Here is a 15,927-nt window from a genome sequence, read left to right on the forward strand (position 1 = left end):
TATTACAAATAAACTAAAAACTATTAAATAAAATAATAATTAAAAAAAATAAAAAACCGACTTCAAAATACCACTAAAATGTAAGAAATAATTTAAGGTTTACACAAATTCTACTCGTATGAGACAGTACAAATATACCTAAGCAGGAACTGTTCTTTTTTGAAGTTGGTGCCATATTTCTTCAGATTACTTTGTCACCGCACCAACATCAAAAAAGAACAGTTCCTGCTTAGGTATATTTGTACTGTCTCATACGAGTAGAATTTGTGTAAACCTTAAATTATTTCTTACATTTTAGTGGTATTTTGAAGTCGGTTTTTTTATTTTTTAACATCATTGTGATCGCGCAACTTTCATTATTTTGGGATTAACACTTTTTTTTTAAAAAAAGTCAATCATACAATCCACAATTCAAACACAGCATCTTCTGTAAACAGTGGGATTTGTTACACGTAGTCACTATACGGCTTACTGAATTTGAGGAATGAAAACAAGAATATATTGCCGAAACCACTTCATAATTCCGTGGAGTCGGATTCTCGCGAACAGACTGGATCAAGACAAAGCCCACCCTCAAATCCCCTCATCTTACATAAACTTATCTATTTGTTGAAAAATCGCGTATTATACTTGCCAGTTTTATGGAAGTTAAAGAAAAAGCTGTGAGTATTCCGAAAATTACAACTACGAATATTTTTTTTTTAAATGTTTTGGGCTTAATCGCATCCAGTGGCGTGCTTTAGGATAGGTCTACGTCCAGCAGTGGACTGCTCTGCCATAGGCTGATTAAGATGATGATGGAAGTGGGTATATTATGATGAGGATGTTAAGAAAAGTATAACCTCAATATTCACAATATCATTTATTTATTTCGGAGTAAATAATAATGATCTTTTATTTTATAGCACATTTAGAGCCATCGATACATTTATACAATTATATGTAAAGCCATGTTTACATCCACACACATGTAGATATAAACAAATAAAATATTTACAACATTAAATATGAAAAAACGACCTAACATAAATTTTCTAAAAGTACCTATTATAACCTACCTATGTTATTAGAATAACATTCAATAGTATAGAGCCTTGAATGAATTTTATACCTTTTCGCTTAGAACACTCAAATACAATTTTGTATATAAAATACATCTTTATTAACTAATATACTGTCTTATGTTTTAAATAGCACTGGTGTATCCGTTTACGAGTACCTACATACAGACACTAATAGTAAGTAAAACATCAAAATTCTAATACAAATTAGCTTAGCTAATCATAAGTTTTAGGGCCTATTAATAGTACCAAAATCTACGTAGAAAAAACTTTAAAAATAAAAATAATAAAATACATTCTCTTATTAAGATAGGATGGTTTCGTTGAATATGTAACAGAAGAAAGAGAGTAAAATAGCTCAGTTAAAAATATAAGTATATTAACCCAGAAATTTACCATGTAAAGCATTATAGTTTTACCCAAAATGCTGTTTATTTAATACAGCATGTTGTATTTAATTCGATATTCGTACGATGCGTCATTGGTATTGTAATCTAAATACATACAAAATGTATATCGAAATATGAAGTTGCTTGTCACCTATCTACTCTGGATGATAGATAATAAATAGTAGATATTATGTTAGTGCTTTATTCACAAAATGCAATGCAAATACAGGATGTTGCAATAATCACACTGTACTCAGAAAAGAGATCACACACCTTGCAATTTCTCGTTTGTTGCATATTTTATAATTTTTGCAACACCCTTTATACAAAGTTATTATTATAGTGTTGATATCAAATGGTTTTTACAGTAAATATCACTACAATACACGTAAATTTTATAAAAAGAGTGTATAGCATTAAGGAAGACATCAATAGCCTGCATATATCCACTTCAACAATAGAGAAAGTACAGTAAAGTTACTGCTAATAGTTATACAACTACATAATTAATGTTTTTAATGTATGTAAATCATACTTTTATTTATATACGGGCAAATAAGAAGTAGTCGTGTTTGACTCTTAAGACTAGCTGTAGGTATTAGCATTATCCGTATCCAATCAAATTATAATTTCTAGATTTACAATTTAATTAATTTGATCTAATTCACATATTATAATTGACATACCTAATAATTTTGTGGAAGAAATAATTATTATTTAACATATGACAATATGTAGGTTAAATCAGTTAATTATTAGTGCTGGTGCAATGCAATCTGGTTGATTGTGAATGTTTTTCAATGTGTTGAAATGTTTCATATTATAGCTATAAACATTTATTAATAATGTATTTTAAGTTTTGGAAAAAATAATTAGCTTTGGTAAATATACAATTATTATTATTATTAACTTAATTTTCACGTCCGGAAATTTTAACAAAGAAGATAATAAGTAATTTAGAAATATTTGGATTTGTATTTCACTATTTGACTTTAAGCCAGAAAATTATATATTTAACTGTTATTTTTCGGTATGTGCAATAAACCTAAGAGAGGTAACATAAGATAAAAAAACTCTTAAATAAAAACAGTTATATTTATTTCCATATTTTATGAACAAAGTAAACCTTCGAGCTCGTATTAATTTATTTGCATTTGATTTCAGGATTTTCAGGGTCATGGGAATGAAGCTGAAAATGTGCCGATGTTTTTAATAAATATACATATTTTTATTTAAATAAGTCATTCCCTTTAAATATCATAAATAGATACATTCAGAAAATAATGGCTAGGTCTTTTGTGTTTAGCTGAGTGCTGTGTATAGGTACATAATATGTGTAACTTTAGATTCAGAAATATTTGTTGCTAATGGTGGCAAACTGTTTCAGTAACATATTATCGGTACCGCTCAGACTGTGCAGTCTAATCGTAACTATTTCTAGTCCACATGTCCACCATCAGATTTTTTGATATCATAATAATCGAAAATCCATCACTTTAGTTCAATTATCTACATACATTCTTATGCCGTTATAATATAACAGCAAATACACACACCACACGACCTCGTCACAACATTTAGGTATACATTAAATGTTTAATAGATATATTTCACTTTTAATTTTGATATGTTTTAAGTTACGTAATTGCTCTTTAGGCCTCTTAACAACTTTAAGACAAAAATATGAACAATATTTATAATTATAACTATATTATGTATACTTGCTTTAAAGAAAAATAATATTATTTCAAATTGTTTTTTCAACAAAAAAAGAGTTTTTTCATATTATTATGTAATAATGTGATGATTGATGACCGCTCTATAAATTTTTACTATTTTTTATAACATAACTATCCTAATGTTATGTTTGTAATAGACTTTTCACTATAATAGCAATAAAATTTAACAACTAATACATTAATAACTCTTTTTATGATTCCAGGTACTTTAGAGATCAGAACAAAATCGTAATCTACTGAGGGCAAATAAAGTGGTGGATATTTTATGAAATATTTTATAGCTGAATAATAAATTTCAAATCACTAAGTTATAAATTCAGTCTTTATATTGCACATAAGCCATATTATTACGTCGGAAAATATACATTGGAAATATGCTAAATCAGGGGCATAAGGCTAATTATCATTTACAACTACAGCATTGTGTTGCGGATATACAGGATGAGAAAAAACTGATATATTAAGCTGAAAGAGGATAACATATGAGCTTATTCACGAAAAACAAACTACATTCTAAAATCACGTTACGAATATTAACTATTTTTTGTGAATTTCCGAAAGCTGTTAAAGAAAAGCTGTTTTCCATGACTAGCTGAGTCACCTCTAACAGCTTACTATATTGCGTTTGTAACATCCTGTACGTATCTATACATATTATGCAAACCGTAGTGGCAACGTTAGGAAAATCCCTTCAATTTCAAACTCTTCTTTACTTAAATTCTTTTTGTCAATAAATTCACACTATATAATTATAACTGCAAGTTCTAAATCAGATCTTATAACAACAGTAAATAAACAAACGGAAAGACTAATGCATTTTTGTTTACATATAAAAACATTTCTTTCATATATTAAAATCTAGATTATGCCTTATATGAAACATGATGTATATGAGACCTGTGAGTGCTTTGTCCAGGACATGGCTTGGTGACGAGGAGCTCAGGTCGGCGCTCACGATCTTCACCGGCATCTGAGTGGGCATGGGCTCCAGGCGAACCACGTTCACTGGAAAATGAGACATTTGTGAATAAACAGAAGGACTAGTACGTGGAGCATTTAAGACGTGACAAGAGTTTTGCATCGCGCTCACTCACATCGCGCAGCCTCAAGAGCGAGCGCGACAGAGGAAACTTGTCACGTCTTAATAGCGCCCTGTGCTGTGCTACCAGGAACGCCTACTTTTTCCCTGATTGCACCTACCGAGTAGAGTGGTGAGACACTACCCTCGGTCGATCCTCGACCAATGAACGGCTATAAATTGACCTAGCATTGTCTCGCCACTATACTCGTTCGGGTATAATCAGGGTTTTAGGGCTGGGACAACTTCCTTCACGGGAAACTTTTTAAGGCCAAGCGTAGCTGGTGGGCACAATTGTATCCAATAAGTAAGAGTATACCGTATACCTCATTCTTGGGAGTGTTAAGATGACATAGGTAATAGTAAGATGAGTAAGTACTTACGAAAATTTATGACTCAATATTTTGATATTTATCTAAAAAAAACTTATCAAAGCAGAAAATAATTTATTTAGCAGATTTAAAACGCCCAGGTAAACGGCCGGATGCATTCAAAATTCATCAGTCTTGCTTCAAAACATATTGGATAATCGAGCGTCGCGTTCAAATGTTCAAAACTATTGAAATGCAGAATTCCGGGCCGATGCATCACTCCGCTCGGTTTCAATCGGCACATTGCAACAGATTCCGCCATTTTGAATTCCTACAAAAGCACCTAGCTCAGACTCTGAAATCAAATATTAAAATACCTCTTTCCCTTTCAAAAGTTATATCGTTTCTTTTGATATAACCATATTATAGAAAGTTTGAATGAATACGTATATGGAAAGGCCGTTTATAAATTAATTTAGGTACATACGTTTCATTACTCGTACACCAGAGCTAGTCTAGGGTTTATCACCTGCCAGTTAGATTAGTGACAATTGCACCAGACAATGTTACCAAATGTAACTCTACAACAAACTTACCACTAATAGTATGGTTCTGTATATCCGCGTAGCCGTGCGCCTCGGCCGGGAAGCTCGGTATTGTTCCTATGCACGTGACGTCCACGGTCTGATTGGGCACCAGCTGCAGGGAGCTCAGCGGGAACTGCAGAGACGTGTTGGTGACCAGCAGCGGCATGCCGTGGTGGTGCATCACCATCAACTTAACAGTACCATCTTGACGAGCTTACTAGGAACAGTACCATGATCTTACCTGTAACGTCATTATGAACTTACTAGCAAAACAAAAAAAAAGCAGTGGCACGAACTTACCAGTAACACGAACTTAGCAGTAAACGGAACTTACCAGTAATATGATCTTCCCAGTAACCCAATCTTACAAGTAACCCGAACTTACCAGTAACCTGAACTTACCAGTGACACGAACTTAACCAGTACCCTGAACTTACCAGTGACACGAACTTACCAGATATGGTATGGTTCTGTATATCGGCGTATCCGTGCGCCTCGGCCGGGAAGCTCGGTATGGTGCCTATGCACGTGACGTCCACGGTCTGGTTGGGCACCAGCTGCAGCGAGCTCAGCGGGAACTGCAGGGACGTGTTGGTGACCAGCAGCGGCATGCCGTGGTGGTGCTTCGACGTGGGAGTCACGCCGTTCGGGATGGTCAGGCTCTCGTCCACCTGGGAAACGTTGTGGATTGTGAGAAGGTAAGCTTCTTTGGTTTTTCTTTCTTGCTAACAACAAGGAGTCTGGCTGACATGACGTATTTTCGATTTAGAAGACTCTGTAGATGGCCAGAACTTTAATTTCTCTCGCGACTAGCTAGTATATGGAACGCTTACAGAATAAAAGTATCATAATACACTCACGACCACTGAAAAAGTTCCAGTGACATACCTAAGTATGGAACGGTAAGGGCATGTGGAAGTTTTTCATTGCTCGCGAGTGTATAATATACCTTCAATCTAAACAAGCTCTGTCTACTTTTATTAAATTCAATCTGTGCCTTTGCGAAAGATCGGCAAAAATTGCACATTGTTCCTAGTCTAAGTCAAGTGGCGTTAAATAAGGATAGGTATATTCTATTTCCCGAATTCATAGAGCTTTTTTAACCTTAAAATAGGTTTAAAATAAAATTGATGTTACACGAATTTAAACTCTTTGACTGACGTAAAAGTCGAATCAGTGTGTTTCAAAGTCAATTTTATCCTGTTTTAATATTACAATACGGTCTACAAATTTGAGGGTACGGCTTACTTTGACGTTGTTGATGAACCAGGCGAGGTGCGGCGCGGGGTGCGCGGGCGCGCTCTGGCACGTCGCCTCCAGCAGGTCGGTGGACGTCAGCTTGCGGTGCAGCATCTTTATACGGGGACGGTACTTTTGACGCACTGGAATTAGAAACGCTTATGAATATCGGCTTGACCATTATAGAAAGCTTTAGAAAATTGCTCACTATAATAGTCAGCAAACACTTGTGTGTCGCACTATTAGACTAGATGGCTAGACTGAAATGATGATTATTACATAGATAGGTAAATAAGCTGGAAGATTAAGTCCAATGACAACGCCATGGTGATTAACTTACTTGTTCACCAATAATATAAGTTTTATCAGCAGAATCCCTATCGCGAACTTGTTTTGAGAACGATTTTCGGATTCAAAGTGAATTCAATTTGGCACTCAATGCTTTGTAAATGTTACTTCGGTTTGACTTCGCGATGACGCCCCTGACTTTTTATTTTCAACTCACCTATAACAGATATCTCGTGTTTATTGGACACCTTCGAGTAGAGGGGCGTTTCGAGCGCGATCTCGCACGCGTAGAACCCCGATGCGGGGAAGTCCATCGCTTCCAACGTGATCGACGTCGACGTCAACTTCGATAACTGTGGATTGGGAATGAAAATGTTAAAAAAATAAGCGTTTAGCATGTGAACTTACGGTGTACCGTACGTAACAGGGGGCAACTCGAACTCGGGGCCAGACGAAATATATTGTTTTAGAGACCGGAGTATTGGAGAGCTGCTACTGCTGCACTATTTATATGTGATTATTTTTATTTATCTTGGTAGTCTTAGGTTGTTGTAGTGATAGAGAGGAGTATGCAGAGCTGACCGCCAACATCCAGTAGTAGAGAGGCACTTAAAGAAGAGACGAAGACTTAGGTTAGTGTTTAATTTAGAATTAGTTGGTTTTACGCAGTGTTAGATTGATTTATGTAAATAATGATTTGAAAACTTTGATAGTCGCTATAATCACAACAACTTCATAACTTTTAGAAACTGCTAGATAACGTCTAGTAAGTTGGGAAATAATATTGTGTTTTACAATCAAAGTTTTGTAACATATTTTTCTAACTTTAATTTATCAGTGCTAAAATGACAATTTTATTAGAGTTTATCAGTTAGAATACAACCAATTAGTTCCGAGAGATACGCTGAGAATGCAACAAGGGGTAAATGGATGCTCCAATTAAAACTTGGAATAATAAATTTATCCTCTCATCTAGGCTTTACTTTTAATAGGATTCTCGCTGACTAATAGGCTTGATAGTACGTGTATTCCTCGGGGTAATAATTATATTGGATTTTTCCTACCGGTTTTCCTATAACTGCTTGTATTTTAGAACTGTTAGGAATGTACATAGTTAAGATAAATCTCGATGAAACTGTTGATAAATGTTAAATTAGTATAAATATTCCTTTTCCATTTCAGTTTCGAGAGCATTTCTGTATATAGAAGCTCTTTAAAGTTTGTAAGGTATTTCAATGTAACAGTCGGCGGGAGCACGGATTTAGAGTAGATATTTCCAATAAAATTGTCATTCGGCAGTCGAACAATCTGCGACAATGGTCTGGTTTCCATTAAATGGGATTGTCAGAAGCACACGGTACATGCTCCAGTCCTTGAAAATAAATCGAATACTAGATACGAGCCAATCGGCCGATGCAGTTACAAGCCGATACTATTATTGTGTGTGTGCCTCCACTTCCAATCATCCATCTTTTGAAATGATACTGAGATTCTTGATACCGTCCAACAGGAGTTATTTTGGAGAAAATAAGCTTTGAATACAGTATGTCTAACTTACGATTTTCGAAGAAGTATGTAAGACTGATCTGCAGACATTATTATAGCCTAGTTACAATGACTAAACTTTAATTTTATTCTAAATTCAGATCATATTTTTTATATTAAGACTGGTATTCGTGTACAATTGACAGTTTATACTTTCTGTTCTAATTGCTAATGAACTATGCCTACTAAAATATTAGAGAAGTACTGAATGAAACTCGACATAAACTATTAAAAATTTGCTGACTACGATGTGCCTACTGAGCCACTAGCCATTATACTGCCTGCCCCCGGCCTACCAGGGTAACATGGCTTAAAGGTAAACACGAAAACGGCATTGGCCACAAATGCAGCCGTGAATAACCGGCAAAAGTGAATTGTGGCGGCGGTGAATAATATCCCCCATGTTAATCCGCACTGAACATGCCCGTACACTCAATTTTATTCAAATCGTTTAAGCCGCTTTGCCGTGGTTGGTAAACGCACAAACAGGCATTTGGTTTGTTTTTTATATTTACTATGTAAACTTCAGGCGGTGCGGCGCGCATATTCAGGTATTTCCTGTACCCGTGGGAGCTCCTTGCTAAAAATAAAGCTGGATACGATAAAAAAACATTTCCGCTCTTCTATAAGCATTTATAAGTCATAGATTTAATAAAAACTGGATATGATTTGATATCAAAATCTCCATTATGTAGTAACAATATTTTCACAAAAATAGCAGCTTCGAAACAGTAGAGGTGAGATGAGCTTTTACTTTTTAATGTATATTTCACTTCTCAACCGAAGAGAACTTTTAGAACTTACATAGGTCTGTAAAAATACTAAACTAAACTTTATGAATATAGATACTTTGGTATATCTAGCCCACCAAAATTATCTACAATATCAAGACATAATGATGATAGTTGAAATATAATTTCACAAGTTTTGTAGTCGAGTTAGTCATCAAATATGTAAGTCGACAACATGTCGTCAATCGATAGGTATGTTATAAAAAGTCCGTATACTATTTAGTTGCTATGGAAGTCAAATGTAGGTTTTTTTACTAATTGGTGTGTGATCAGTGTGATTACTCGTAAAATGTGATAGTTTTTTTATCGTTACTGAATTTCTATGTTATAATACAACCACCAGTATTTAGCTATTTATAATTCATATGAAAATAAATACACTCACGGGAAAAGAAACAGTTCCACTTACAAAATTAAGTTACCAAATAGGCCTAATTTTTTATGATTTAAAAGGAAATTTAAACAAAATATTAACGTTTTTAGTTGGTAATATTCTGATTCATCGTTAAATGCACCTAAAAGGTCTTCGCACAGTATAACAACTCACCGGCGACTCGACTCTATACTAGACTTATTTTCAAAAAATGACATTTAGTGTACGATTCGTAGGCCACTCGTTTCGTTGTACACTAATTTATAATCATTTTTGAAATTAAACCTTGAAGATATGACACAGGGCTTAAATATCAATGTCTAGCATAGAGTCGAGTCGCCGTTGAGTTGTTATAATGTGCGAAGACCTAAATACTGCCGAAGGCGACATTAAGTTAGTTTTTTTCGTTTAGGAATAATTACTTAGGTGATTTTCTCAATAGAACTTTTTCATTGCCCGTGAGTGTATTTAACTGCTAAGAAGTAAACTGTACGTGTAGTAGAACATAAACATACCTTAATTTCAGCCCCCGTGAAGTTGTAGAGTAAGAAGGGGGGATCCCGGCCGTGTATGTACTGCATTATTCTGTAGTCATCCTTGAAGAACACCACCTGGTCATAACAAAAATAACATAAAGAATTACTTAAACAGGAACCAATTGAACCCATCACGAAAAGACATAAGTAATAATATTATATTTAAAAAAATGTCTCGTTTGCTCTCATCGCACAGACACACAGCTTACAAGAACAAGCCAAACGTAAAATGTTTATCGTATGAGGAGGGTTACTCTATACTGCAAACAAACTCAGGAGGGCTGTCGTGAAATCGGCACGTTTAGTACAATGAGATAGAGTCGTGGCTAGCGCAGCAGCGATCCGAAACTTAGTTTTTCGTGTTATAGAGTAAGCCCCTGTGCTATTGCAGTGCTGCTTATTAGCTTTCTGTTGCTTCTTCTTAGAATGTCCATGATGTTAGAGAAGTACAAACAGAAAGCAGAAAATTCACGTAAACATGATGAACATATAATATTAGCTGGCAATATTTATGCAAGCTATCAAAATGTAATTATCTACTCCTATATTTTACTTGGTTGTTTCTGTATGTTTTGGGTTGCAAATATTGTTAAGAACTAGAAGAATTTCTGCGTATTTTCTATGTATCTCTATTCAGGGCACGTAGTACATTAATCTTCAAACAAAGATCAAAAGAAAAAGAGCAACTTTCAGTGTGTGTTGGGATAAATAGAAATACACATAAAGATCTACACCTATATAGTATATATCTGTATTGTAAAGGTCAATTTAATTGGAGCGGAATAGTGACTTTACTTATTTTTAGTTTTGTTGAATGATATTTTCTGCATCAGTAACTGTATTTAACAATTTTCAGGCAAAAGAATACTGTGGTATGCATAGAATTTGAAAGGGCAACACATTGACAGGTGATAAGGCAGCACATTGACAGATGATACAGGCTTTGATCTGGCTACAGAAAGAACACTGATAATAGTAAGTGTAGTATCCACCAATATAGTGTCTCCCTAAAGGTAAGCGTCCACCGTTCAGCATCGTACCTACGCAACGGACGCATTGCATTCAGTTAGTATTCTTTATAATTATTTATATATAAATTCACACAAGTGTGTTCACTACATTTTGTAATAATAGAATACGAATAGTGTTTCTCGCTTCCATAATTATGTATTGTACCTAACCTAATAGACATTAAAATAGAACTTAATTAGAAATGAGAGTAACCTGCAAAACAAACCATTACCGACGGCATTACCGACGCCGTTTCTCCATACATTTATAAGAATCCGTTTGGTTCGATATGTACGATACCGATAGGTGCACGCTTACCTTAACCAAACTGAATCTGCAAGCTGCTAGAGCTAGTACGTACATTTGCCTAAGAACCTAATCTGTTTGGATGTACAAGTTCTTGAGTGCTAGTGTTGAGTGGACCTAAGGCCGGATCTATAGGTACATACGAGTACACAAAAGTACAAATAATACACTCACGAGCAATGAAAAAGTTCCACTTACAAAATGCCGAAACCAAATTTTCAAGCATTTCATTAAGAATTTAATGGTAGGTAATATTCCGATGTGCTGTTAAATGTACTTAAATTTTACAGACGGCGTCATTATGGTCATTAAGCTGGCATTTTCCATTTTTGAGTAATTTGGTGCAATGCCACTGGAACTTTTTCATTGTTCGCGAGTGTATTAGGCCGAACGGGCACTGGGCATCTTGGCTCCGCAGCCAGGCTGCCAGCAGCCAGTAAATGTTGTATGGGAGCCCGTGCACTAAGCACCCACGAATTCTCATATATTTTACTGGCTACAGCAGCCAGGCTGCGCAGCCTAGTGCGTGGGAGATGTAGATGAGAGTCTACCTTGTATATGGCCTCGGGCTGCACGTTGTGTTCGCAGCGCAGCGCGGCGCTGTGGCGGTGCACCACGAACCGCGGCGCGCGCAGCTCCACCCACACGTCCGACATGCCCGCCGCTGGAACAACACATTATATAATATACTTTGTTATGTATACCATTTAGTTATAATATTAGTCTACCACCATTTCACAAATGCTCGGTCACTAATACCTTTGTACATACCGAGGAGAATAGCGAGGCAGTATGATCGGCCGATCCTCGACCAATGAACAGCTTACAATTGGCCGCCTGCTCGGCCGAGGATACTGCCTCGGCCACTCTACTCGGTAGGTGTAATCAGGGTATGACAAGAAATAATTAAAAAAATTAAAAAACCGACTTCAAAAAACCACTAAAATGTAAGAAATAATTTAAGGTTTACACAAATTCTACTCGTATGAGACAGTACAAATATACCTAAGCAGGAACTGTTCTTTTTTGATGTTGGTGCGGTGACAAAGTAATCTGAAGAAATATGGCACCAACTTCAAAAAAGAACAGTTCCTGCTTAGGTATATTTGTACTGTCTCATACGAGTAGAATTTGTGTAAACCTTAAATTATTTCTTACATTTTAGTGGTTTTTTGAAGTCGGTTTTTTAATTTTTTAAATTATTATTTTATTTAATAGTTTTTAGTTTATTTGTAATAATTTTCAATCAAAAGTAAGGTGCAAATGATACCAAAATGTCCTACTAATCAATACGAATCATTCAAGCCTAAACACGAAGTAGTTGCCTTATACCGTTGAGGAGTTCCCCTGACTGCCTTCCGTTTCCATCATCAGATCAGCTCAAGGTCACCATCATATTTTTTTGTTATATGAACTATATTTACGTTCTTAATTTCATTAGAATCGGTTAATATGTGCCCAAAATTGAAATTCATACCCTGTTTTTACCCCTTTACCCACCCTTGGGGGTGAGATAAAATTCTGAAAAAAAAATGGGACCACCTGGAAGCTCAACCAAATACAACAAAAAAAGAATTTTCAAAATCGGTTCATAAACGGCGGAGTAATCGGTGAACATACATAAAAAAAAATATAAAAAAAAAAAAAAAGATCCCGACGAATTGAGAACCTCCTCCTTTTTTTGAAGTCGGTTAAAAATTGAAAAAGAAACCCCTCAAGCATCTTTTCAAGAGAGAACAGAGAAATAATTGAGTTCTAACACCATGCGTGTCTTGAATCTCATGAATGTCATTCTTTACCGGACCTTTGGATAGAAGATATTTTTATACATAAATATTTTTAAGTGAACACCATCAAAATTAAAAAAATTCAAAATTCAAAATAGTTTATTGTCCATATTGTATCGCTAACTCACAATGCGATGTGACTTTCGGTTGAGTTGCGTCATGGATGGTGATTAGCTGAAGGGATCGAAGTGGAGAAATGAAAACATAGGTTTGATACACATTTCAGTATAAGATGAGTAAAACAACTTTAGTAATTATTTACTTAAGTATCTGATTTTGGTTGAATTCAGACATAACAGTCACCAGGTTCAAACCTTATCAAATCACTATACATGGATACGTAGAGAGAGGTATTGTCAGTTCAATTCAACGTATTGTTATCGGGATATGTTGGTGCTAAGCTTTGATAATTATGCATTTGAAATACATTAGTAAACCACCAGAATAGGACCGGAGATCTAATCAAAGCAGCGATTGAGATACGGTCGGAAATCCCATGCATCGGTGGCCGACAGTTTAGATCAGCGGTTCCCAAAATGTGCTCCACGGAACCAAGGGGTACTCCACGGTTCCGCGAAAAAAAATTGAATACTGAAATGAAACACCTGTACCGTACATAATAGATGTATGGTAATAGTTTAAAGCCCTAACTTAGGGTTCTGCCAAAAAACGGCACGGAATGTAAAATTTTTGGAAACCGCTGATATAGGTAACTGGTGGAGCAAACCAACCCACGGACTCGGAGTCTCGCCACCGCATTTCAATGCTTCAAATGCTGTGCAGTTACAAATCACTACATAGTAAAATGAACACAGTTGGTTAACTTCATATGTGTTTTTATTATATTGCACTAAAAAAAAAACTCTGCAGGACATGAGTCTTTTGAAGGCTGGAGGTTATAGGCTTATAACTACAATCTCTAAATTTAGACAAGTGGGTCGGAGATATCACACTAAAAAAACACAAAAGACTGTAGGAAAAATATCTGTCATCAACTCATCATACTGATCATATGTATCTGAAAAATCTGTCTTTCAGCATTTCAGGTCAGTGGGCCACTGACCATCCAGTTGCCATATACGTGTTTTGTTTTAATCAGTAATTTCAAAGTTGTATCCATCACAAACATTTGAAAACCAATTTAAAACACGACAAGCCCACTTCCGTAAAATAATCATAACATCACAGCGGGTATATTCTAAAATAAACATTCTAAATTTTGCGCGAACCAAAACCGGGTCATACTTTATTTAGGCCTGAAACCTTTAACTTAGGGAGTTAAAGGTGACTGTGGGGGTACATGTGTCGTTAAAGAGGGGGAGTATGGTCATAAATTTAATCTCACTTAGCTGGTACTCCCCGAATCTCTTAAGTTACCTGCTCAACTTATCTCCGGCCTCGACTGGAGTGCTTATAAATAACATGAGGCGGTGGTTACATGTAACATAGGGCGGTGGTTACATGTAACGATTCCACACGCGTTTCAAATCTGTTACGTGTGAGTTATGTGTTTTAATTAAGTATTGACAGTACAACTCAGCAAATAATTATTGATTTAGGCATAAACTACTATATATTAGTCTATGATATAGGTGTATCGGGGCCTTTTGGTGTCGGCATTTTGTGGGTGGTACGTTTTCATTGATTGCGAGTGTATTATAAATTACTTTCAGTTAGTAATTATATTTTATCACAACGAAAATTTGTGGTAAATTGCCCTTATAAATTGCCTTTTCAGTTTCAGGCTTTTAAGTATTGCCTTTTCGTAGCGTATGACATTATATTATAGGTTGTTTGCAAAAATCTAAATAGTAAGCCGAGATGGGCTGTAACTCGTCATACTAAATAACTTTCTACTCTTCTAGTTTTGGTAATATGGAACACTGATGCATTTGTTGTTGTTATTTACAAAACTACCAGAACCTATATAGTATACCTACAATGAAATTAATATAACACAATATCCATCCTACCATGGCAATTTTATCTTTAAGGTCTAAAACACAAAGTACATTTCCGCCTAACGCGTGAACGATTCAAATCGTTTAAACTAAGCATGTTGTGAGACAAACCACAGTAATAAGAGAGCTCGTCAGAACCAACTAACGACTTCGTAGTAATCCTGACTATTATGACTGAGAATGTGAGTTTGTTTGGAACGATTTAAACACGAAAGTACCCTTACGGAGGAAATTAAGACAATTTACGATCAAGACATTCGCTACAGAAGGTTGGATTATTCACACTTTGTAATGTGCAATAAAAAAGTTATTTACAGGGAGTGGCAAAGTCACACAAAACCTACATTTTGTCTTCTACGTACAACTGTACAACTGTCAAGCAGTGTTGTACGATTTTTAATATATACCTATAAGTACCAGTCTAATAATTATTGCTCCAATGATATTTTATAACCCTCTGGTTCAGCGATACCTGATTATCATAACTATATAATATCTGAAAACTATGAAAAGGCATAAGGAAATTAGAGCAAGTGGATCTTCAAGGATTCATTTAGTTCGTAGATAAATGTTGACGAAGCAGCGAGGCAGCGATGACACTTCCCCCAGAGTCTTACTAAATTACATTTATACTCAACTTGTAATAAACTTGTCTCGGAAATGGTACATTTGTTGAATTTATAGCTTCCAGAGTACATACATACATGTCGTGTTACACTTATGTACTGCTTTATGAATACGTGACAGGCGTATGAAGTGTGATTGTTTAAGATTTATAGTTAAGTCTTATTTAAGTAATGATGATCAAATTCTGTTATTTTTCAGTTACAACTTAGATTTCTTATGCGTCTTGGTCACTCATATCGCCGGGCTTGAGAGCGAGCGAACTTTTATCCTACAAGTTTAGTATTTGTACAAGTTTGCT

At 35.4% G+C, this 15,927-nt stretch overlaps 1 protein-coding gene across 1 annotated transcript in view; it reads right to left on the reverse strand.

Moving 5' to 3' along the window:
- Window positions 1–859: 859 nt before the first annotated feature.
- Window positions 860–15,927, reverse strand: part of LOC105388390 — a 38,209-nt gene continuing 23,141 nt past the window's right edge. The window contains exons 3-8 of the mRNA XM_038119107.2: window positions 11,806–11,918; window positions 9,917–10,012; window positions 6,910–7,045; window positions 6,414–6,547; window positions 5,620–5,836; window positions 860–4,194 (exon numbers count right to left, since the gene is read on the reverse strand). Coding sequence (XP_037975035.2) covers window positions 4,034–4,194; window positions 5,620–5,836; window positions 6,414–6,547; window positions 6,910–7,045; window positions 9,917–10,012; window positions 11,806–11,918 — 857 coding nt within the window. The 3' untranslated portion in view covers window positions 860–4,033. The remainder of the gene's footprint in view (window positions 4,195–5,619; window positions 5,837–6,413; window positions 6,548–6,909; window positions 7,046–9,916; window positions 10,013–11,805; window positions 11,919–15,927) is intronic.

Source organism: Plutella xylostella, chromosome 12, assembly GCF_932276165.1.
Source record: "Plutella xylostella chromosome 12, ilPluXylo3.1, whole genome shotgun sequence".
NCBI classification, from domain to species: Eukaryota; Metazoa; Arthropoda; class Insecta; order Lepidoptera; family Plutellidae; genus Plutella; species Plutella xylostella.